The sequence below is a fragment of the Xenopus tropicalis genome, chromosome 9 (genome assembly GCF_000004195.4).
Source record: "Xenopus tropicalis strain Nigerian chromosome 9, UCB_Xtro_10.0, whole genome shotgun sequence".
NCBI lineage: Eukaryota > Metazoa > Chordata > Amphibia > Anura > Pipidae > Xenopus > Xenopus tropicalis.
In genome coordinates this window covers 63,869,865-63,894,491 of record NC_030685.2, presented here as the reverse complement: position 1 = coordinate 63,894,491, position 24,627 = coordinate 63,869,865, and the positions used below count along the sequence as shown (strand labels likewise).

The window sequence follows — 24,627 nt, the reverse complement described above, 5'->3', positions numbered from 1 at the left end:
ATCCCAGTAGTGACATTCTGTACCTTTAGCTGGTAGAGTCTCCTCTATTGTGGGAACAACCACAGGTACTTCTTCCTCTGGAACAGCTCTCTTTGGCACGCCCACTACTTGAAATATATTGCATACATTTTGCTCAGTTTATAAGATAAACCAATGCACATGACAGGTTAAGTTTTCAAAACAATGCTGTTTTGATTGATGAGTACGATCATTATGTGTAAATCGGTTACCTTTTGGGGGTGGTTCCTCCCTTCGAGGTGCTACGGTAGGTGGTTTCTCTTCTGGAGTAGGTCTTTTGGGAACTTCCGGAACTTCAAATACATTTAAGATTACTTAATATTTATACACAGACACATTACAAGATACTAACATATAACCAAAGGAAGAGGTTTAGCTACATAATTAGACATAAACAAACATAATTATCTGGACATCAAGATAGATAAACAAATGATTGCATATCATAAATATTAATAAGCAAGAAGAAGATTGTGCTTGTTTAATAAAAAGAAGCTTTAAACAAAGCATTGCTAACATGTTATAGAAGATTTTTGATGTAGCGCGATAAAACCACATTTATAAAGATAATAAAACAAAACACATTTAACACAGAATCACAGACTCAGCAATATCAGTAGCAGTCAATACTAGTTAAGGGATGCAAGGTAACTTATATACCTTTTGCAGGGGGAATCTCTGCTTTTTTGAGTGGTGTAACTGGTACTTTCTCCTCTGGAGCAGGTTTCTTTCGTGCCTCTGGCACTTATAAATACATTATGAATTAACCTTTTGTATATATCTAGGTTTATGTTCTTTAATTACTGTATATTTAAAATACATTTCCTCAAAATACTAACCTAGTAGGCCAATTACAGCCGTTATTGCATTAAATCACCTAAAGGTAACTATGGTATAAAACATACCCTCCAAAGAAATATGACATATATATGAAACAGAAATATGAAAGTGCAGAGACGTGCAACTAAACTGGTTAAGGGGATGGAAGATTTAAGCTATGAGGTGAGACTGTCGAGGTTGGGGTTGTTTTCTCTGGAAAAGAGGCGCTTGCGAGGGGACATGATTACTCTGTACAAGTACATTAGAGGGGATTATAGGCAGTTGGGGGATGTTCTTTTTTCCCATAAAAACAATCAGCGCACCAGAGGTCACCCCTATAGATTAGAGGAAAGGAGCTTCCATTTGAAACAGCGTAGGTGGTTTTTCACGGTGAGGGCAGTGAGGTTATGGAATGCCCTTCCTAGTGATGTGGTAATGGCAGATTCTGTTAATGCCTTTAAGAGGGGCCTGGATGAGTTCTTGATCAATCAGAATATCCAAGGCTACTGTGATACTAATATCTACAGTTAGTACTAGTGGTTGTATTTATAGTTTATGTATGTGAGTGTATAGATTGGTAGGTGTGGGTTGGGTGTGCTGGGTTTACTTGGATGGGTTGAACTTGATGGACACTGGTCTTTTTTCAACCCTATGTAACTATGTAACTATGTAACTATGACATATATAAGCTAGCATACCTTTAGGAATCTCAGGTTCTGCCACTCTAGGTACTACAGCTGGTTCTTCTAGTTTCTTGGGTACCACAGGCACTTTAAAAGATATTTATATTCAGTATTTTGTATTTTATCAATCTTATGGTTATAAAACCATAAAAAATGATGATATGTGAAACTATAATGTTAGTAGAAGAATGGTTCCTGAATCTTTTAAAACACACATACTGAAACATGTAAAACAAAACAAGACATGGACTGTGCATGACATCTTAACTAAACATGAATGTTGAAGAGTTTTACTTTACATAAGATGGTTTAAATCCAAAAGCTATCTCTTATCACAAAACTATTTTTACTGCATTACTTATTTTAGAAATGTGATTGATATGTCATGAACCTGATATTATAAGCTATTTTCCTAACACAGGCTAGATTTTCCCTAGAGCAGTATCCAATAGCAATCAGTCAAAAAATTGTGTTAGTTATTCTACCCACAGAAAAGTGATCAAAACTAATTGCTTATTGGTAGCCATGGGTTATTTCAATGGGAACATGTTCACTGTGTTTGTGTTTGAACCCCTCAATACAATATGCAGCAGATTTGCATTTAAGTTCATTTTGTTGCTGCTTTAGAGAACAAAACTTTTTGGAAGATACTTGAGGTTTTGATTCTCTAACATTTTTTTTCACATTATTATAATAGTCTGACTTACATCAAAGGTTAATATCTGTATATATTTCATAGGTGGACATATACAACACACATTAATTTCACAAACTGTAAGAACAATTTTAAGAAAATTGTTAGTTATCCAAAAATTCACAAAAATATAAAGACAAAAGAAATATAAAAATAAATAAACTTCAGGTGAAGATTTAAAATGATAAAGAACAAATATACCTTCCACTGGAGGTATCTCCTTCTTTTTAGGAGCCAACGGAATTTTCTCTTCTATGACTTTCTTTGGAGCTTCAGGCACTAAAGACATTCATTTAAATTATATTAGAGTCTACATATAGGACTCTGGAAGGTTTATGGTATTTTTTCCAAAGAAAGAATGTTTTCAGCTCAACATAGAATAATATCATGACATTATAGAATGTTAAATGCTGTGCTGTTTTATACCTCTGGCTGGTGGAGCCTCTTCTTTTTTGGGAACAGATACAGGGATTTTCTCTTCTGTAACCTTCTTGGGTACCTCAGAGACTACAGAAAATATTATGCATGTGAATGCTTATGAATTAACAAAGCCCTTCATGCATTTACACACTGAATCATGTAATGGATTTTAATATGTTAACATGATTTAAGACAATCTGCCAAGTTGAAAGCATAAGCACATGTACAAATGAAAGACCCCCAACATGAGCAAAGCGATCGCTATGAATTACAGCAAGTGACATAACTAGAAGAAGGAACACACACAGAACAAATACAGTGTGATGAGACAACTGAAACAACAAAATTGCATGAAGAAAGTTATGTAAGGTGGATTAGAACACTATTGTTCCTTGTTTAGTATTTTCACAAAGACCCAAAGAATGTTTACAAACAAAGCTACATGTCAATGACATAAAAAGAGACAAACATGTGCACATATACAGCTATGGCAAAAAGGCTTTTATTATAAATATAAAGATGCTTGCAGATAAGACATTAAAAACAAAGATACCTTTAGTTGGTGGTGCCTCCTCCTTTTTAGGAACAGCTACAGGTACTTTTTCCTCAGGCACTGGTTTTTTAGTAACTTCAGGCACTTTAAAACAACATTATTGATTTTAAATAACTAATATATTTATTAAAAAACATATAAAAAATGACAGTACAGAGGACAACATTTAGCAGGATTCCAAAGTATTCAAGGACAAAGAAACATCCAAGATATGAAAACCAACAGATAACCAAGATATGATGACCAACAGACAAAGCACAACATATATATATATCAGCCAAAACACATACAACCGTTAAAATGCATCCATATACCTTTTTGTGGTGCAACAGCTTCCTTTTTAGGAGCAGCAGCAGGAACTTTTTCCTCCACAATGGCTCTTTTTGGAACCTTTGGAGCTTTAAAGATATTGACATATTTCAAGGTTCGGTTATCTAAGTGCTTACCTCATCTTTTTATTTCAATTTTGTTTAGAGATTTGCAGTATTGAAAGGAACATTTACCTTCAGCGATCTCTTCCTTTCTAGAGATGGAAATTTCAACTTTTTCCTCTATAATGGTTCTCTCATGTACAGATGGCACTAGAGAATATATAAGAAACATGACTGAACCCTAATGCACATTACCGAAAGTATCTTTTGTGTACCAGTGTCTTTCTAATACACTCTATACACTGTATCTCTCTGAATATTTACATAAATAGTCACATACAAAAAAACAGGTGAAATAATAATGGGTGCTAATATTTATATGTGTGATAATATTAATATGTGTGATTGTATGGCAGCCACCTGAATACCCATGGGAATCTCATCCCATGAAGTGAAAAGGTAGGAAGCTGAAATAGAATTATAGTACCTGACTAAACAAAAAGTAAAATGCTTTCCTAGTACAGGTGATAAGTGCAAATACAGGAAATTAATTGCAAAATGACTAAAATCTGTCCAGCTTGAGTGTGGGATTAGAATTTCTTTAAGAAGAAATGGGAATGGAAATTAAAATTGCTTTGTAGTATTTTTTTGGCAAATTGCATAATTCTATATTTGTTATATATGCATTTATGACATGTAATTAATGAATTGCTTTATTGTCACTAAAAACACATAGATGATCTTTCATTATCTATCTTTCATCATCATCATTTTTTATTTATGTTATCAACTAAGGTGTTTAAACTGTGGAAAAGACTGTAGAAAAACACTAGGCCACTTTCTACCTAAGAAATATGCTACATACAATACATATAAAAAGTCCAAAGTTATTATATGTCTACAAACGAACATAGTTATACAAAGAAACAGAGACATACTCATGCCAGCATACTAAGTAATTAGGGAGAATAATCCTTTAGTAATGTATCTACAGCACATATACCTGCCATAACTCCACAAGCATTGCTATGAACGTTATGTCACAAGTGAGAAGAACTATGCAGCCACATTTATAATACATACAGAGACACAGCAGGACATGATCAGAAACCATTGTGTGAAAAACATTATTACACAATACATAAAAAAAGAAATATGACAAAAACATATTTAATAGGGATGAGGCATACACAGTAAACCATGGGAAAGCAAATACAACATAAGTTTGGACATTGCAAATCAGTTTAGATTAATGGCTTAGTTTAGTATTTTTCCTTCAGCAAATACCTAGTACCTCATTCTTGATATTTTAAAATAGTCAGATAACAGAGACAAGCACACACACACATATATATATCATAGACACCTATAAACACAACATAGTTTTCCACAACTTTAATACATAATGCTTGTTTTGTTAAGATTTTAGTATAATTATTGTTGCCGTAAAGTTCAGAAAACACACTCTGCCAGCAAAGGCCTGTTTTTACTTTATTCTATGCACAGCCTACAATAAGTCTGTTTCAGTTAAACATGTACAAACCAGTATGTGCTGGTGGGCTGGGGCTGCAAAATGAACTGAATTTACATTTTAAGATTACTGGTATGGGACCTGTTATCCAGAATACTTGGGACCTGGGGTTTGCCTTTCTGTAATTTGGATGTTCATGCCTTAAGTCTACTAAAAAATCATTTCAACATTAAATAAACACAATAGGCATGTTTTGCCTCTTAAAAAGATTAATTATATCTTAGTAAAAATCAAGTACAAGGTACTGTTTTATTATTACAGAGAAAAAGGCAATCATTGGGGTCTATGGAAGATGGTCCTTCTGTAATTAGGAGCTTTCTTGATAACGGGTTTCCGGATAAGTGATCTCATACCTGAATAGTAAAACTATGTACTATTGGTTGCCAGTGTGAATGTTTTGAAAAGCAGTTTAGTAATTACTAGTTCTGTCTGCTTTTTCTACTTTTCTTGGAGGTGTAAAATTGTGTCTAAAGTTAGTTTATGAATTTATTGGGTACTGTATTTAATTTTATTTCATATGTGTATATTAAAGCAAGGATGACAGTACCCAGGATGTCGATGTAACATTGCTTTTTTACAGGAAAAAACGGATAACTAGACTTTTGAAGTAGCCCCTGCTGTGATTCATGTAGATAAAAAATAATGATAATGTTTAGATATTTCCTTATTTGTCAATATTTTTGAAAACTTTGCTGCCCTAACAGTAATAGTTATTATTTTTGTGAAAGTTGCTGCCCTAATAATTTTTATGCAAAATGATCTTGCTTCACATAAAATCCATTTCCGATCATAAGCATTTTGCTTACCTTGCCTCACATCAACTTCCTCATGAACAGGGACTGGTGATGGTTTTTCACGCGCTTAAAAAACGTAAATGCGTATGTTTAATAGCTGATCATAAATAGGCTAAAAAAGGTAGCTATTAAAGAAAGCAAAATTGTCATTTGCATGAGAGATTTCTGCTGGGGACTGTCAGTGCTAAGGTAGGTTAAAATAAGCTAAAAGTTATTTAGCCATCAAATTAGAAATTGTTGAGTCAACTTATATCTCATTGATTGGTCAGTGAAGCCTGGTTAATATATAAAATAAAGCTCATTATTAGCCAAATAATGCTGCCATACATTTGAGCCACCATACTATTGGAAATACCTCGCCTTCTAATGGCCACCTCTTCTTCTTTTTTCATAACTATTCTTTCAAATTGCTCTTCAACAGGTTTTCTGGGAACTGTTAGGTTATTGAAACAGTTCAGTTGTTGTTGTAATTATTTTTATTATTACTACTTGTAGTAGAATAAATGTGGTATTGGATTTAGCCATCATTTTGGCTAAATATTATTTGATCTTTTTTAGCACTGAAAAGGAACTTGGTCTTTCAAAGCTCCTGTCAAGCTACAATTAGTTTAATAAAAGAGCAGAGTACTATAAATCCAATTATTTTACTGTGTTAATACTCAGTGTATAGGTACCTGGTGCCTTTTTATGTTCACCCTCTGGAATTCTTCTTTGTGGAATCTCCTCTTCAATAACTTAAGAAATAAAATGGAATGTAAACTAATTGCAATAAATAATGCAATAAAAAAAGAACTGGCAACTGACAGTGAAAGTAAGAAACAGAGATTGTACAGACGTAATTCACACAAACCCCTCCAAAACAGAAGAAACACTAGAAAGTGCCCATTATTGTCTTTAAGAATGTGCTTTTTTTTGCATATGGCAAAGCACAGCATTTATGTATAGTGTGTCGGATCATTCCAAGTCAAATGGAATCAAAATAAAATATTCCATTTGCATACATATACATATACACATACAATACAATATGAATACAACAAGTAAGACCTACATAAATATTTTTTGTTAGAATTTAAGTGTTTAAAAAGCTATGGAACATCTCATTCAATGACAGTATGCAACTATAAGGTTCAAGAGTAGATTATAAATGTGTGACATATTGATTAATGTTTACTGACCCCAACTCAGAATAAGACCTTATTTAATAGGAAAACAGCCATTGGTTATATAATATTAAAAAACAGCCTTACACAAACATTACTTCATCTGTGTGGCTTTTGCAATACACTGACTGATTCAGTCAAACAGTGGAAACACAAAGACAAACATTTTAAAGTGGAGGAGAAGATTACAAGCAAAATAACAATTACCACATTAAACACCTGAAAAGGACTGAGTAGTGAACCATTTTTTATTAGACAAAAGACTCCATATACCTTCTCTGAAATATTGTTCTTTTTCTCCATAAGCTTCTTCTTTATAGAACTGTTGTTTCTTCTCATATACTTTTTCTTCGTAATATTGCTTTTCTTCTTCATAAACATGGCTTTCATATTTCTCTTCTTTTTGGGCATATTCTTCTTCATAAGATATCTCTTGTGGGGTGTAAACTTGTTCTTCCTCATAAACAGGTTCCTCATAAGCTTCTTCATAGATTTCTTCCTTTTTCATAGTAACCGCAACTACTTTGGCTTCCTCAGCTCTCCTACGTGCAGCAGGGACTTTAAACACATTTATTTATGTTAAGAAGAGTGGTAACCTTTTTTTTCTTAGAAGGTGTAACTAAGCAAGAATGAAATATATATATATATATATATATATATATATATATATATATATATATATATATATATTTCAAGAATACACCATAAAACAGTCAAACAGCATCAATGTGATACAAAAAACACACTAAAGAAAAAGCTGAACAACAAACATTGGCAACAGAACAAATATAAAGGTGTTTAAAGGATGTATGAATATAATAGTATAGTAGCAGTATGGATATATGATGTGTGCATATACTAAGATATCTAAAAGTCCTTCATTTTTCAGCTACAAATACATATTAGTTGAGGAAACTTTATTTAAAAAATTAAAGTCACCCAACAATATAGGGCCCATTTATAATTGCCCAAGTTTCATGCTCAGGCAATCATAAAGGAAACTCTGCATAAGTTTTCAAATTACACAGAGTTTTGCGCCGAAAAAAGTTCTGCAAAGTTTTTAGGCAGCTTTTAGGTTTCCTTTATGATTGTCTGAGCACGAAAGCTTGGGCAATCATAAATGGGCCCATAGTCGTGAAAGTATCACATTTCTTTGGCCGGGAGTTATAAAACAAATAAGTGGAGCCTTTAGGCATACTTTTGGCCATAAGATAAATGGGGAGGGTGACATATGACCCATGGGCCTGCCATTGGACTGCCATGTTCTACAACATGTAAATTAAAGTATGTCGTGAAAGTATCACATTTCTTTGGCCGGGGGTTATAAAACAAATAAGTGGAGCCTTTAGGCATACTTTTGGCCATAAGATATATGGGGAGGGTGACGTATGACCCATGGGCCTGCCATTGGACTGCCATGTTCTACAACATGTAAATTAAAGTATGTCGTGAAAGTATCACATTTCTTTGGCCGGGGGTTATAAAACAAATAAGTGGAGCCTTTAGGCATACTTTTGGCCATAAGATATATGGGGAGGGTGACGTATGACCCATGGGCCTGCCATTGGACTGCCATGTTCTACAACATGTAAATTAAAGTATGTTAAAATATGATTTTGTCTCTAGATGTCTCCATAAGTTGCTTACAAAAGAATTCAAAACACAGTTGTGACATAAACAGAACTGCTCCTTATGTACATTATGAATTGGTTATCAAGAAGTAACATACAACATTTATAATGACAAAGGAGTGCAAGGATAACAAAAATTGCTAGTCAACATGTAAGAAGATTTGGTTGAATTCTTAACATTAAAAGTATAACATGGAAAACATGACAACAGATATGTTGCTCTTCTTTTGCCGTTTCCTACATACTAAGAAAGAGTTACTCACTGTGTGAGCATAAAGATACTGCTATCAATGCTATTAAGCAGCATAAACAGAAACAAGTAACACACATTTGTTCACAAGACTACAGACATATGTCTTATCCATGTCTTATTTAAAATTAGTTGTGTTGATTGATAGGGGTCAAGTCATAGTAAATAAGTGGTCTATATATAGATTTGTGATACAGGGGATTGGAAAGTCTCTACTAAATAATGGAAATAGAAACACAATGGCTGAATAATATCATCTTGACCAATAAAATGGATCAAATCAAGGTATCAAGTCATGACTGAACTTGACATTGAGCAGCAATGACACCAAAGCTTTCCAGATTCTGGGCAATGGTCAAGTTACTTCTAGCTTCTCAAACTGTAGCCTGGTTATTATTAAGCTTAACCAAGACACAGCTTGGCTTGCTTGACTAGATGTTGCTAAAAAATCATTCTTGTCAAGCTTTTTCACTGACTAATTGGCTAATGCTGTCATGGCCACAGATTTCCATTCAATGTTTACCTTTAGAAGGAGTAGGTGCTGATGGAGGTGCTGGTGCAGTTGGTATTTTTTGACGCTTGCCAGGTGCAGAAACTTTAACAATATAACAAAATGATATTTTCATGTATTTCTAACTTGCATTGAAGAGAGAGAAGAGAGATCTAAACATATTGGACATACACATACATGTCTATACAAGGTTAAAGTCACAGGTCTAGAACAGGACACTGGATACATTTATATTGACATAACAATATAGAACACAGAGAACAAAGGATGACTGTGATTTCCACAACACAATGCTAAATACGTGTTTGCTGTGCATCAGGGCTATTCTGTTGCAGGGTCTTAAGAATTTAGAACAGGGATGTCACACTCATATAACATTGAGATTGGTTTAAATAGTATACTTCCATGAGGACTGAATTAATTCTGAGCAGGGCAACACACAATCAAGTAAAGAAATACTACATTATTCATATGTTTACAAATTCTGTTACTCCTGGATTAACTTTTTATCAGACAAAATTGGAATTTTAATTTTGGTATCAGATACAACTGACAATAAATTTTAAAGATTTCCCAGCCTCCTAAAACACAAGACACAGAAAATGAAAAAGGCGGCTGGAAACATTTAATCGATAGTTGCAGAAACAGCTGGGGTGGGGGAATCCATTAAATGGGAAACACAGAGATGATCAGTATGTTATACTACATGCAGCAGTGTAACATGGCTGATTTATATTTTCTTAGTCCCTCACTGAAGAATGGCCAAGATGTTATTGAACCTCAAAGTATAAATCTTTCCTCAATCTTAATTTTAATCCGGATCATACTGTCTGCGGCTAGAAAAGTGATTTTTCAAAAATGGATTTAGAAAAACCCACCATCAAAAAAAAACGTTTGGTTACATTAAAGACCTATGTGAAAAAGAAGATTTTTAAGTATTAACCATTTGCGTTAAGAACGTTATGAAAAGTATCACATGAGTAAAATTCTCTATTGCTTCTGAGTAAAAAGATGCTTTGTCTACTTCTCGTCATCTTTTATTCATCTTGTATCGGCGGCAATTTAATGAAATACATTGTAATTTTTTGTAAAGTTATGTTTATTTTTATAATCTACTGTCTAATGGCAATATATGTAGTTGCACTGTGTTATATTAACATATTGGATATTCTTTCAATTATCTTCAATTTATAAATGTGCAAATACCTATTAACTGAAGTCTACATGCAAATAACTATATACTAATAAACTTGTAGAATGCCTATAATTTATACCTTTATTTTTAATACATACCTTGTCTAATTTCTTCTTCTTCCAGAGGAGCAGGAATATATGGTATTCTAGTATCAGGGACATCTAGAAAGAATTAATTGAAAAAAACAGGAAACATTGTTTTTATAACACTTCTTCAAGGAGCCTGATATTTCTTTTAATAGCAACTGTTGCCTGAAAGTTTGCAACGCTGTAAAGGAAACCTTGACAAACTGGTTTTGTTACCTCAAAAAAGTGCAGGGATATGGTCATCAATAGTGATGAAGGAATATTAATACAATTTGAATTCCTTTCTAGCAATTTATAGCTGTTCTTATTAGAACAATAATCAGTAGTTGATTACAAAAATCTGAATTTCTGAAGGCTGAATTTGGTGGATGTCTTTTCAACTATTTTTTAACTTCCCTTGCTTTAGGATAGATAACCCTTATATCTTGTACTTAAGGGAATGAAAAGGCACCCTAGTAAGTTTAGGGATTCTGATAGAATCATTCAAAATAAGAAATATATGTATTTTAAATATATTTTCCTCTAGGCTCCGTGTCATCAACCACTTTTGTTTCTGTGTTGGAGATGGGAAGTTTTCCTGTGGATTCACTGCAAAATTCTATCTTTCACCATTGGCAACGTTTTTTGTAAAACTGCCATGGCAAAAATGTGCCGGGTGAGGAAAAAATTTGCAGATCAAAAATTTTTTCAGCGGTTTGCAAATTTTTCAGCACATTGACAAATTTTTCTGTGAAGCAAAACGGGACAGATTCCCTCATTACTAATGGGAAACGTAACTGGAGAACATAACATTTAATATGTAAAAATTGATTGAACTGTATTACAAAGTTGGTTATTTTGAGGGATTCCATTAGAACAACTGGGATGCATTTTCATCCACTTAAGTTAAGTAGTCCCAATCCACTACTTTAAATTGAGTAAATAAAACACAATAACACAGATACACAAATACACAGAAAGGATGCTGCTACCACCCCTGCAAATCAAATGATTTTCTTTTTACCTGGTGGTCTAAGCTCCAGTTTCATTTCTGTAAAAGAACACGGAAAAGCAGATGAAAACATTTCATTTATATTTACAGATGGGGAAACTGCAATTGTAAGAAAAAAATGCAATGAACAGCATTGGTGTAAAATGTTTACAATGTGTGTTCTAAAGGCAGGGGAAGAATTAGTGTCAGAGACAGGAAGAGGGAATGGTGACCCTTTCTGCACCCAATTGCACATTGTGACTAAGGTGCAAGAGATACACTTTTTACAAACAATCTCTGGAGGCAGCTGGCATTGCGCTTACATATCAGGAATTCTGAAGTCAAAATGAGGAGAATGAGGTGCACCACTTTATTCTTAAATGTGGGTTATGTAATAAAAGACACTAAGGGGCTGATTTACTAATCCACAAATCCGAATCCCGAATGGGAAAAAATCGGATTGGAAACAAACAATTTGCGACTTTTTCGTATTTTTTGAGTTTTTTCATCGCTGCCGCGACTTTTTCATAGCCGTTACGACTTGCGCAAATTGTCGTGACTTTTTCGTAGCCGTTACGACTTGTGCGAATTGTCGCGACTTTTTCGTATTGAGCGCTAGTAAACGACGGGAAAACCTTTCCGATTTTTTCGTGACGGCTACGAAAAAGTCACGACAATTCACGCAAGTCGTAACGGCTGCGAAAAAGTCGCGGCAATTTATGAAAAAGTCGCGATGGCGTCGGAAAAAATGCAAAATACCGATCATTACGAAAAAAATGCATTTGGACGGTTTCGATCCGTTCATGGATTAGTAAATCGGCAGTAACCCATAGCAGCCAATCAGTAGGAAGCATTTACTGGCCACCTGTTTCAAAGCAAACATCTTATTGGTTGCTATAAGTAGCTGTTGAATCGAGGACTACATCTGCCAGCAATTATAATCTGATTGTTGGCCTCAAGGTGGCATATTGGTGAAAGATCTGTTTGATTGGAGACTTTGCTAAATGAGCAGATCGTAATATGTATGGCCAGCTTAAGTTCATATAATAAAAGTGAATGCCTGTGTGTTGATTTGGTGCTTGACACTGGCAAATATAAATGCCTTTGGTTGGAAATTCTGCTCAGAAAATGGGTGCTCCGGCATTGTTGTTTAATGAACATTGGTGACTTCATATTTTTAATATAACTATTAACATTAGCAATAATTACATACCTTTAGTTGTCAAGTATAGTTCAGCAGTGCTTGTTGCTTCACCTCTTGGCTCAAGGCTGGCAATTACTGAATATACTCCTGAAAATAAATATGTATATTTTTGATAAAACCATACTCATTTCTCATCAACAAGAGGGCCATCTTTTTTTCATGCAGAAGGTTGAATATCAGTAAAACAATTTAGGTGACATCATAAGATGACATTATCAAGCTATAATCAGTTTAAAATAGGCTGGCAAGCTGCGTATCACCTTTATCTGTGTTTTTCTAAGTCTATTAGCTGACATTTTTACCAGGAAAAGAAAACTGCAATACAGCAAAAGAGAAATACAGCAATACTAAAATCATGAGCTATTATTATGTCTAGAGTATATAACAGTAATGGAAAAAACATTAAATAAAGTATATAGTACCTTCATCTTCTGCTGTTACATTGTGAATTGTCATGTAATGCCAGCGCCCGTCACTTCTGAAGCTATATTTGGCACTTTCTTGCAATTCCATTGTACCCTTGTACCATGTTACAATAGCATCATCAAATGATACCTCGCATTCAAAGGTTGCTGATTCGTGCTCACTCACAACAATGTTATGTATGGTTTTTGTGAATTGAATGGGTTCAGCTATGGATTAAAGGAAATAATATGTGTCAAAATCTGAAAATAACATGTCCCCAAAATATCAGATGTCTTATAGAGATAAGCCATGATCGTACATATTGTATAACATTAGCACTTATTATTTTACCAGTTTCTATTAGTTGATAAATAGGAAATTGGTTTAGATAGTAAAATGTATTTAAATAGCCTTTGCAGTGGTTTAAATGCAGTGTATTAATTTAGAATACAGGCCACAACCAAGGGGTTTACTTGATGAACAATAAGCCAGAGAGTAAAAGACTTCACGATGCATTAGACTTATCCCTGTTCATAAACAGGTCACACAGGAGGGGCCACTTGAATCAGCAGTATGGCTAGTATGGCTATGGGTGGTTTCATGCATATAATAGTCTATAGACCATCAAGTTGCCTTGGGTGTATGCCTTGTAATTGTGTATTTGACAGAAAAAGACCTAATATAATTTCCCCTTATCTAGTATTTTTCAGAAACCAGCAAGTTGTTTTAACTGCTCTAGTGGAATGTGAATGGTAAAATATAAAAGATCATTGATTGATATGGGGAAGCCTAATATTGTTTATAGTAACTGAGGTAATGAAATTAGATTATAGAGTCATCCCTGTGATTTGATTGGGTGACTTTTGCTCATGTGACCTGTGATAAAAGTATTACAAGCAAAATCTTGTACTTGTAGTGCTGTATTTACAATATATTTAATTCTGTCATTTTACATATGATTCTGTACACAAACCTTCAATGATCAGCTCTGCAGTTGTTTCCAGGTTTTCATATTTGCAGGTGTACTGACCCTGATCCCCTGTCCTTACATCCTGAATTATAAGCTTGTGCACTGTTTCATTGACCTCTGTTCTGTATCGTCCCACTGGTTCAATGTATTTTCCGTTTTTGTACCATTTTGATTTTACATTTGGAACAGAAAACTCACAAACCAGGGTACTGCTGTGTCCTTCTTTGATAGCACTGTCCTTTAGATGTTTTATAATTACAGGTTCTATAAGAAAACAATGAAATAGTACATTTGGAACATGCAGAAAGGGTTAAATTCATTTTGTTTAAACATGCAAATTTGAATGAAAAATATGTACCGATTACTGTTAACTTGGCACTGGAGATGTGGGGTCCGCACACAACTCTAAAGTTGCCTTGATCTTGAGGCTGACAGTTCTTTATTTTGAGAATATGGCGGTCACCCTGTATACTGATGTCATATTTGTCATTGGATTCCAATTTTTCAGTTCCCTTGTACCAGGAGAGCTTGATTTCAGGATAGTTGATCTTGATTTCACATTCAAAGACAGCAACTTTCTTTGACTCCACAGTTTGGTCTTGAATATCCTTTACCAAAGTTATAGGCTACAAAAGTCACAACATATATTATTATCATTATTGTTATTGTTATTATATAACATAAGAATAGTAACTGGCAAATTTACAAAGATTCTTACATCAGCTTGTGTTAATCTTTGTTGGATGAATGAGACAAGTTCATCAAACTCTTGCTCTTCAGCTCGTGATTTTTCCTCAGATTCGATTTCCTAAAAAAGGAAGATTTACATTAAGCAAGCTAATAAAAAAAGTCAGTGAAGTTTTCAAAATTCAGAGTTGTAGTGCAAAAGAAAGTAACGTGCTCAGATACATGGTAAGGAATGGAGATGCTAGCTCGCTTTCAATTGTTATGGTTTCTGCTAAAATTATAAGGAAACAGCTTATTTGAGAGTGACTATTGGGCCCCCTATACCTCCTGGGCCGCCCATCAGTTGCAGGGTCTGCTGCAGAAGCTTTAGGGTAATAGGTATGTACCTGTGTGAATGTAAACAAGAGGAGGTGGGTTCAATTTATAGTTACACTGCAGAAACTTGGAAGGAAAAGTGGAAAGGATTTGCAGGTAGTCATATATTATAGAAATTCAATTTATTTTACAGAAACAGTTGTATGTTAGCTTTGGTTAAATACCTTACTGCATGTATAGCAACATGTTTACAGTTCAATGCACTCCTAGGTCATGGAGTATCTTCATTACATGTTTTCAATACTTTTGGAATATGTGTGTGTTTTGATTGGTAAGAGGAGGTTGGATAACCCTATATATTTTCTAATCAAACAAGTAATATGATGTATGCATGGATGCAGGCCGATAGAACGCACAATTATTTTATAACATTTCAGCAATAACATTTTTTCTTTACAACAGTTAAAAACTTTTTTTACAGCTGTATGTCCAAATGTTCACACAGCACATTATGGCACAACTAGTCATAATATTAGTTATAAAAGAAAAAAAGAAGTGATTGTGAACTATTTAAATAGAATGACATTGATTAACATGGTAAATTATCTGAACTAAATATTTTGATAATGTTTGTGCCTTTTGTAGCTCAGGGTAAAAAAAAGAATAAAGTAACATGATTTTGTGCTTTACATAAAGGTTATTTTGTGACAATGTGACATATGACAATTTCACTGCAGTTCACACTTCACAAACATATATACCATTCTATGGCTCTCCTCTTCTCTGCTGGCCTTAAGCAGTTCAAAGGCTTGTAGAAGGCCACGGAAATCTGTAATACCGTACATACGGGCATATTTCTCATATTCCTTGGGATCCACATTTTTAAGAAGTTCTATTATATCAATAGGCTTCTCTTCTTCTTCTTGCTTCTTTTTGGTAGGTGTCCTGAAATGATAAGTTAGTGTGAAAAGTTTAAACACAACAGTGATGGGCGAAATGTTTCGCCAGGCATGGATTTGCGGGCAAAAATTGTCGCCCACGTCAAAAGAATAGTCCCGCGTCAAAAAAGAATAGTCACGTGACAAAAGAATAGCCACGGGCGACAAAAGAATAGCCGTGGGCGACAAAAGAATGGCCTCAGGCGACAAAAGAATAGCTGTGCGACAAAAGAATACCCACGCAAAAAAAGAATGGTCGTGGGCGACAATTTTTTTTGACGCGCAACATTTTCGCCGTTTCGCAAATCTTTTGAAAGATTCGCAAATTTTTTGGCGAAACGGGACAGATTCGCTCATCACTACCCAACAACCCTTAGGTGCCTACCAGGTTTTCAAAAATAATTTATAGTAAAAGTATTGAGATGTGGCACATGACTACAAATTCCTGCTTTTATAGATATTGTATTTATAACACCAAGAAGTGGTCTTTATGCTGTTAAATAACTTAACTCTTTTCTCAGTTGCAGCAATTGATGTGTTTATTACTTACTTCTTTAGTTTTGCTCTGAGATCACCTTCAAATGCTTCTTGTTTCTTTTCTTCCACCTCCAGGTTGGTGTTGCACTCGATTTCACCATGTTTGTTAAATGCTACACATCTATACTGCCCTGAATCTGTTTTGGTTACATCTTTAATTTCCAGCTTAGCCTCATCTCCTTTCTGTTGAACAACAATACGTCCACCATGGTTGATTTGTCTCCATTTTCCTTTCATCCATTTCACATTGGGAATTGGATCACCTCCAACTTTGGCAATGAATGTTGCTGTACCCTCTGGATTGAAAAAAGGAAATTTTTATATAAAACAATTCAAGAGTAAGTTGGTTTGTTTTGGAAATGGAAATATGCTTACTTTCTGGTACTTTACAACTGGAAGGTTCAGAAACAAAGAAGAGCTTCCCTTCAACTGGAGCTTTCTTCGCTGGTGCAGGGGCTGCTTTTTCTAGGAAACAAAAAACACCAATGTAATGTATAATTTATTTTACATTTAAGTTTTAAATCTTTTGAATGTGTTAAAGTAAAATTAAAATGTAATAATGGAACTTGTACATGAAATCTTTTGCTGGTATTCCCCACATTAAATGGACATTGCTCTCTACCCTTCATAAGCTACAAATAATATCTTAACATGTGTTGATTGACTTAATGTAAGTTATTTTGTGTAGTAAGCCACATCTGGAGATTTAATTGCACTCATTATTCTGTCCATAATGCCTGTCTGGTACTATTTACTTAGTAACTACTTAGTTATTTTACATATTAGTTCACAGATTACTAGAAAAATGGTTATGGAAGAATTGCTATGTTTACTTTATGTACCTTTGATTGTTACTTTCGCTGTACAAGATTCACTTCCAGCAGAATTAGTTGCTTTACATAAATAGTCTCCAGCATCTGTCTTTAAAGCAGCTTTGAGTTCTAATGTTGCTGTCCCTCTAATGAAGGTCACATTACATGTGTTGGAAGATTTAATTTCTCGACCAGCCTTTAGCCATTGAATCCTGATTGGTTGTGATCCCTCCACATGACAGCTGAGCTGTAAGCCTTCCCCTTCAGTTACTGTTACTGGGGCCAGTGGTTTATCAAACACTGGAGGCTTTTTAGGTTCTATAAGAAAAAAAAAACACAATTACATTCATAACAATGTACTTTAATAAACCCTTTGATGAATGGGCCTCCGAGCATAGAGAACATATGGGAAAATATGAGAAATATGATGGATAAAACTTTTGGTGATGATTTGATTAAGTATAAATTAAAGATATGGGGCATAGGGGCATATTGTTAGATTAACTATGGGAGTCAAACACTATATTGAGAATTTGTCAGGCTATCACTAGTTATCACTAGTGCTTTGGTGAAAAGAAAGATCCCAATTTAAAAGACAATGTCATATTCTATGTGAAACTAACTTACCTTTGATAAGTACTGAAGAGGTACACAGAGCACTTCCTGCATCATTAGACACTTTGCAGGTGTACAGTCCAGCATCTGATGGGCTTGACTTTTTAACATGAAGGAGAACAATGTTGTCTTTAAATGTGACTTCATTATTTGAAGAAAGTTGTAATTCATTATTGTTCAGAAGCCAGGCAACAGTCAGTGGCTGAGACCCAGCTACACGTCCTTCAAGCTTAAAGGAATTCCCGTCTGTTTCTTCAACAGTCTCAGACAACTTCTTTGTAAAAGATGGGGGAACTTTTCGTTCTGTAAAAGATATATATGCATATGTATATGTAGCTATTTTTATTTTGGTAAAATACTGTATGTAAAAAAGAAGGGATACTCTTTTTAAATGTTTACCCAATGAATGTGAAAACTTCTCTAGGCATGTGCAAAAATGTATTAAAAATAAGACAAAAACATAAGAAGCAAAAGGTCTTGCTTACATAAGTCATTGTTTTGTGCCAAAACAAAAATAAATATAATATATACTTATTATAAGAAATACAACCCTCCTGTATTTAACATAGGCCTTATCATTTAGATGCTGAAAGGTGATATGTTATGTTTGTGTGAAGTCAGTATTGGAAACGTTAATGACTTATGCAACCAAACCATTTGTATAACAGTTATTTGATTATAAAGAGCCTCTGCTATAATTGTAAATGTATAAAAAAAGAAAATTCAAGATGAAAAATAATGTTCTTTACTGATCTTAGTGGTAGCAGTACCTTGCACACTAAGCTTAGCAGTACAAGAATCTTTTCCAACATCATTAGTGGCCGAGCATGTATACTGCCCAGAATCTCCTTTATCGGCCTTCAGAATTGTCAGTTGTGTTGTGTTTTCAAGTTGTGTAATCTTGTAGTTTCCTCCACTTTTGACCTCTTTGTTATCCTTTGTCCAAGTGAGAGTTATGGGTTGTGATCCAGTAACATGACACTCAAACTTCACAGGGTCCCCTACAGGAACATCCACTGGTGAAGGTTTCACATCAAAGAATGGAGGATTCTTGCCCTCTAAAGGTTTACACAAATTATAAGAAAGATAGTTTAGATTAAATGCAAAGTACTTCATTTATATTACAAGATTTTTTAAAATAGATAACAGACAAACCTGTAAGAATGAGTTTGGCATTAGAAGAGGCAGTTCCAACAAAATTGGAAGCTGTACAAGAATACTGCCCAGCATGGTGTCTGTCAGTTTGCAAGATCTGAAGAGTAGCTGTATTATCTATATAAGAAGTCTGAGTATTATTGTCATCTCTTACAAGAACACCATCCTTATACCAAGAAACCTCAATAGGCTCTGAACCAACTATTTGACATTCAAACAAGATCGGTAAGCCAACCGTTTCCTGAATGTCCTTTACTTTTCTTGCAAATGAAGGTGGAACTTTACGTTCTGTAGAAAGACAAGGATGATGCCATAAAGATAGATGAAAGTTTCCCATATACTGCAGAAGCTGACAAAGATTGCAGGCAGCCATAAGAATGCCAAAAGAAGCATAAGATAGCATCAGATAAGAAGCAAATGATTTTAAATTACATACAGCTATTACTTACCTGATCATTTTATTTCCATGTTTAACAAATGTTATACTGTACATGTACGCCAATCATATTGCAAACACGTATTTTTACCTTTTACAGAAAGAGATGTTGAAGAAGACGCTTCACCAACAAGATTTTCGGCTTTGCATATATATTCGCCAGAATCATTGACATCAACTTGGGCGAAAACAAGTCTGGCAATATTATTTTTAAAGAGTATTTTCTGAGTATCTGTTGGCCGTAACTTTGTATCCCCTTTGTACCAAGATACTTTTATTTCTGGAGTGCCCTGAATTTGACACTGCAGTGAGGCAGCATCACCAGCTGTAACCTCAACAGGTTCCAAGGGTGCAATGAAATATGGTGGTTCTAGAAGACAACATAGCCCTAATTATTGACCCAAGAAGCATAGACTATTTAGTTGAATGAACTACATAAGTCAAGAATGGTGATACATACCTAATACTGAAATTGTAGCTTGGCAGGTATCATGTCCAATGGCATTTTTGACAGAGCAAGTGTATTCCCCATCATCATCATTTGAGCTACTTGAAAACTCCAGAATACAAGACTTTTCTGTGGTTGTAATGCTGCATCTCTCAGACTGAGTGATCTCTACACCATTCTTCTGCCAGGTGACAGAGATTGGAAGGGTTCCAGTGTATGTGCATTCCAGCACAATTGGCTTTCCTGCATCGATCTGGTAATTGTTCAGTTTCTTCACAAATGCAGCAGGTTCTAAAGAACATAATTATTGGTATTACACATTTAAATGTGAAACATTTAACTTAATTTTTTGCATTGTTTATAGAAATAATTTATGGGACCAACCTTGCACAAAGAGTTGTGTTGTACATGAATCCTTGCCAGCATCATTACTGATATGGCAAGAATAATTACCACTCTGGGAAGTACTGACATTATACATTTCCAGAACTGCCAAAGAGTCTGTCAGTGTGATGTTGCAATCTTTTCCTTGTGTAAGTTCAGTGCCTTCTTTATACCAAGCAATTTTAAATGGAGGAGTTCCACGTATCACAGCAGCAAATGTTACTGTGGCTCCAGGAAGAACTTCAGCAGCCTCTGGTTTCTCCAAAAAGGAAGGTGGCTCTAAATATTTATAAAATAAATTAATTTATAATCAGTACAATTTGTTGACTTATTCGCAATACGAAACAAGAGACATGAGCTTAATTAGTACATTATGTGGATTTTTACAAACCTTTCACAGACAAAACTGCACTGCACTCATCAGATCCAGCAATGTTGTTTGCATGGCAAGAATATTTTCCAGCATCTACTGTTGCTAGGTCGCTTACTGTCAAAGTGCAAGTGTTGTCTGTCAGAGTAGACTGGTATTTACCACCACTGACAATTTCATTGCCATTGAAAGACCAAGAAACAAGAATTGGTGGGGATCCAGATACTTTGCATTCCATTGATGTAGTTGATCCAAGTAAGCCATATGTTTCCTTTAATTTTCTTGTAAAAGAAGGAGGAATGATCCGATCTGTAAAACACAAGATGAAACAAACAATTAACTCAAAAAAAAAAAAAATCACTAATCAGCCACTGTGTTAAATTTGTTGACCTGTTTAAATAAGAAATCACATATCTTTTTGTATTGAACATAATGTGACATTGCACAAAAATCCAACTTTTCATTCATCATTAGGACCTTTCTTGAGAATGTGAGAATTTTGAGAATTTTTGTGGAGATGTGCTCACAATAAAGACATTGTAATTTTAATAAGGGTGTGCCTTTCTGAAAATATATTCTCTATGGAATTCATTTGACTGAGCACCCCACTACGTGGGATTGTTTTGGCATTGGAGTGCAGACACTAGAAAGATTATATATATATATATATCAATCCAAATGGTGTCCGCACTCCAAAGCTCAATATTCTGCAGGGTGCTAGCCAAAATGATGTATGTATAGAAAATAATCATCTGTGGCCAGCACACCCTTCAATGTTTTATCAAAAATTTTTTTATTGTAGATATATTGTTAAAACCAACGTTTCGGTCCTCATTAGGACCTTTCTCAAGGATGAAAGGTCCTAATGAGGACCAAAACGTTGGTTTTAACAATATATCTACAATAAAAAAAATTTTGATAAAATATTGAAGGGTGTGCTGGCCACAGATGATTATTTTATATATATATACATTTTATCTAAGAAAAGGTGCTGGTCACCCAAGATAAAATACTCACCCCTTGTGTCTGTAGCTAATGATATAGCTAATAGCTTTAGCTAATGGTATCATAGCTAAAGATCCACTTTTATTTACAGTAGTCATAAAATTATGTTAAATTGTTTTGCAGGTTAGTGATATTACTATAATTACCCCCCCGAAAAAGTACAATAAAAAATGGTTCAGACACCAACCTGAGACTTCAATGGTGGCAGTGCAACTGCTTTTGCCAACATTATTCTTCACTTCAAATACATATTGACCACTGTCTTCTGTTCCAGTAGAAAGGATTTTGAGAGAAGAAACTTTGCCAAAGAAGCTAATTTTGTATTTATCATCATTTGTCAGCTCTGTTCCATCTTTAATCCAGGTGCATGTAAGTTCAGGTGTCCCACCAACTGTGCACTCCAATGTGCAAGAGTCCCCTGCTGTAACTTTAGTGGGTAGGGGCTTCTCAACTATCACTGCAGGTTCTGTAACAGAAAATAAATGTAATTATTTTCAATGGGTCATACCCTAAAACAGGGATCCTCAGACTATGGCCTGCGGGCTGGATACAGCCCCCAAGGTAATTTACCCGGCCCCTCACCCATGGCTACTACCTGTCTGCCTCAACGTGGTCCTCGGCCCCAGCATGTCATGTCACCGCATCGTAGTAGCCATGGGTGATGCGGGAGGGGGTGGCCCGTAGTTTAAGGACTAATTTTAGTCCGGCCCCCCAACAGTTACATAATGAATTTATGCACAAATAATGTATCTATTGATTGATGACAAAAAATAAAAACATTAAAAAAAAACCTCACCTAAAACAGCTAAACTGGCAAAGCATTCTTGTGATCCAGCATCATTCTTTACTTGGCAGGTGTATTTTCCTGTATTTTCTGGTTTGGTGCTTAAAAATTGAAGTGTTGCAATGTTGTCCACAAAAGAAAGACTGATGTTTTCACTTTCTCTTACAACTTCTTCCTTATCCTTCAGCCATGTTATGCTGATTGGCTGAGTTCCTTCTACAATGGCTTGTAGTTCTGCTGGCTCTCCAACAACAGAAGAGGCATTATCCGGTTTCTTCACAAATCGTGGAGGTTCTATAAATAAAAATAATAAAATGAAATTTCTGCTGTAAAATAAAGAGAATTAACACTTGACATTACCTTTTCAAGACTGTTATAGAAATAATCAACTCAAAGATATTTTTCACCAACCTTTCAGTTTGATAGTGCATAAGCATGTGTCACTTCCAACCTCATTTACCGCTTTGCACTGATATTCCCCTATGTCACCAGCATCAATTTTGAGAATATGTATGGAAGCAAGGTAGTTGTCTGTAATAATTTTGAACTTCTTGCTGCTCTTAATTTCTCTTCTATCTTTGAACCATGAAACTTCAAATGGAGGTGTTCCCTTCAGCTCACACTGAAGTGTTACATCAACTCCTTTTAGAGTCAGTACTGGTTCAGGTTTTGCAATGAAAACGGGAGGTTCTACAATAAGAGAATTTGATTTCTCTTTAAATTGTATGACAATTATTCACAAGAAGAATGCAACATAAACATTGCTCAGTAGTTTAAGATGCATAAGATAATTGTATCATTATGTAAGTTAATTAAGCACTTAGCATGCAGTTCTGCCCGTGGTTTCCTGGCTAGTACATGCTCACACTTTGGGGAGACTAAGAAGATATCAACAGCATTGATGACCATAAGAGATGTGTATCTGTTATTTTTAATTCTCACTCTCTCCATCTAAACTACTGGAAGTTAAAATAACTTTGTGTTTCCTTATACCCTTAAGAAGTATTAGCTGTAGGATACTGTAACCTTTCTGCAGAAATTGGATTGTAACCAAAGCCATTATTATCCAATCTTTTATATACAGCACCAAGAGGAAGAGAACAAACACTGATAGGGGTGGTAATAAGTTTGAAATGAAGAAGGCTATATCAATAGCATAATATCTGAATAATCATTTTAAAATTAGGTCATCTGAAATGCCCTGAGCCCCACATTTGTGGCTCTCCCTCAGGACACATGTCAGATGTTTGATTCATTACATTTAGACTAACATAATGGGGACTACATTTGGTTACATTTCCATTGAGTCACACTCAGCTCTTAAGATAATCCTTTGTAAAAGTGTTCACGTGATGAAGAAGGTACTGGAGCATTTTAAATAATTAGTGAGAATAATACCAATAAGTGTGTGGGCAAATAGTGAATTATAATGGGTATACTCAATATTTGTATACTTTTAATGAAAGCACTCTATGCCACTCTTGCTGCTTGCATGATTACATAAGCAGGCAGGTGCGTCTTACCTTTCACTTTAAGGGAGGTACTACAGCTGACGCTGCCAGCATCATTGTGAGCTTCACAAGTATAGTCCCCACTTTCTTCAATAGTAGCATCAGTTATTTCTAGCACTGCTACAGAATCAACAAAGGACATGGCATATTTTCCACCATGTTGGATTTCAGCATCATTTTTGAACCATAAAACTCTGATTTCGGGAGACCCACTTATTTTGCAATCAAATCTGTCAGAATCACCCTGTTTCACAATTTTTGAAGACTCCAGTTTCTTTACAAATCGTGGTGGTTCTATTGATTGTCAAGAAATAATAAAAATAAGAAATATTTGAAGCACAAAGAAATAAACACACTAAGTA

At 34.8% G+C, this 24,627-nt stretch overlaps 1 protein-coding gene across 3 annotated transcripts in view; it reads right to left on the bottom strand.

Annotated features, from left to right (window-relative positions):
- Positions 1-24,627, bottom strand: part of ttn (titin) — a 222,150-nt gene that overhangs the window by 118,303 nt on the left and 79,220 nt on the right. For all 3 annotated transcript variants that reach the window (XM_031892916.1, XM_031892917.1, XM_031892918.1), the window contains 36 exons: positions 24,278-24,559; positions 23,166-23,444; positions 22,767-23,048; positions 22,158-22,436; positions 20,987-21,274; positions 20,596-20,874; positions 20,224-20,502; positions 19,855-20,133; positions 19,328-19,615; positions 18,943-19,230; positions 18,185-18,475; positions 17,588-17,875; positions 17,121-17,210; positions 16,759-17,041; positions 16,032-16,215; positions 14,987-15,076; positions 14,627-14,894; positions 14,272-14,532; positions 13,316-13,525; positions 12,903-12,980; positions 11,723-11,749; positions 10,732-10,794; positions 9,451-9,522; positions 7,320-7,604; positions 6,558-6,617; positions 6,239-6,316; positions 5,896-5,949; positions 3,691-3,768; positions 3,502-3,585; positions 3,188-3,271; positions 2,641-2,721; positions 2,416-2,493; positions 1,536-1,607; positions 679-762; positions 231-311; positions 24-107 (listed from right to left, as the gene is read on the bottom strand). In XM_031892916.1, coding sequence (XP_031748776.1) covers positions 24-107; positions 231-311; positions 679-762; positions 1,536-1,607; positions 2,416-2,493; positions 2,641-2,721; positions 3,188-3,271; positions 3,502-3,585; positions 3,691-3,768; positions 5,896-5,949; positions 6,239-6,316; positions 6,558-6,617; positions 7,320-7,604; positions 9,451-9,522; positions 10,732-10,794; positions 11,723-11,749; positions 12,903-12,980; positions 13,316-13,525; positions 14,272-14,532; positions 14,627-14,894; positions 14,987-15,076; positions 16,032-16,215; positions 16,759-17,041; positions 17,121-17,210; positions 17,588-17,875; positions 18,185-18,475; positions 18,943-19,230; positions 19,328-19,615; positions 19,855-20,133; positions 20,224-20,502; positions 20,596-20,874; positions 20,987-21,274; positions 22,158-22,436; positions 22,767-23,048; positions 23,166-23,444; positions 24,278-24,559 — 6,231 coding nt within the window. The remainder of the gene's footprint in view (positions 1-23; positions 108-230; positions 312-678; positions 763-1,535; positions 1,608-2,415; positions 2,494-2,640; positions 2,722-3,187; positions 3,272-3,501; positions 3,586-3,690; positions 3,769-5,895; positions 5,950-6,238; positions 6,317-6,557; positions 6,618-7,319; positions 7,605-9,450; positions 9,523-10,731; positions 10,795-11,722; positions 11,750-12,902; positions 12,981-13,315; positions 13,526-14,271; positions 14,533-14,626; positions 14,895-14,986; positions 15,077-16,031; positions 16,216-16,758; positions 17,042-17,120; positions 17,211-17,587; positions 17,876-18,184; positions 18,476-18,942; positions 19,231-19,327; positions 19,616-19,854; positions 20,134-20,223; positions 20,503-20,595; positions 20,875-20,986; positions 21,275-22,157; positions 22,437-22,766; positions 23,049-23,165; positions 23,445-24,277; positions 24,560-24,627) is intronic.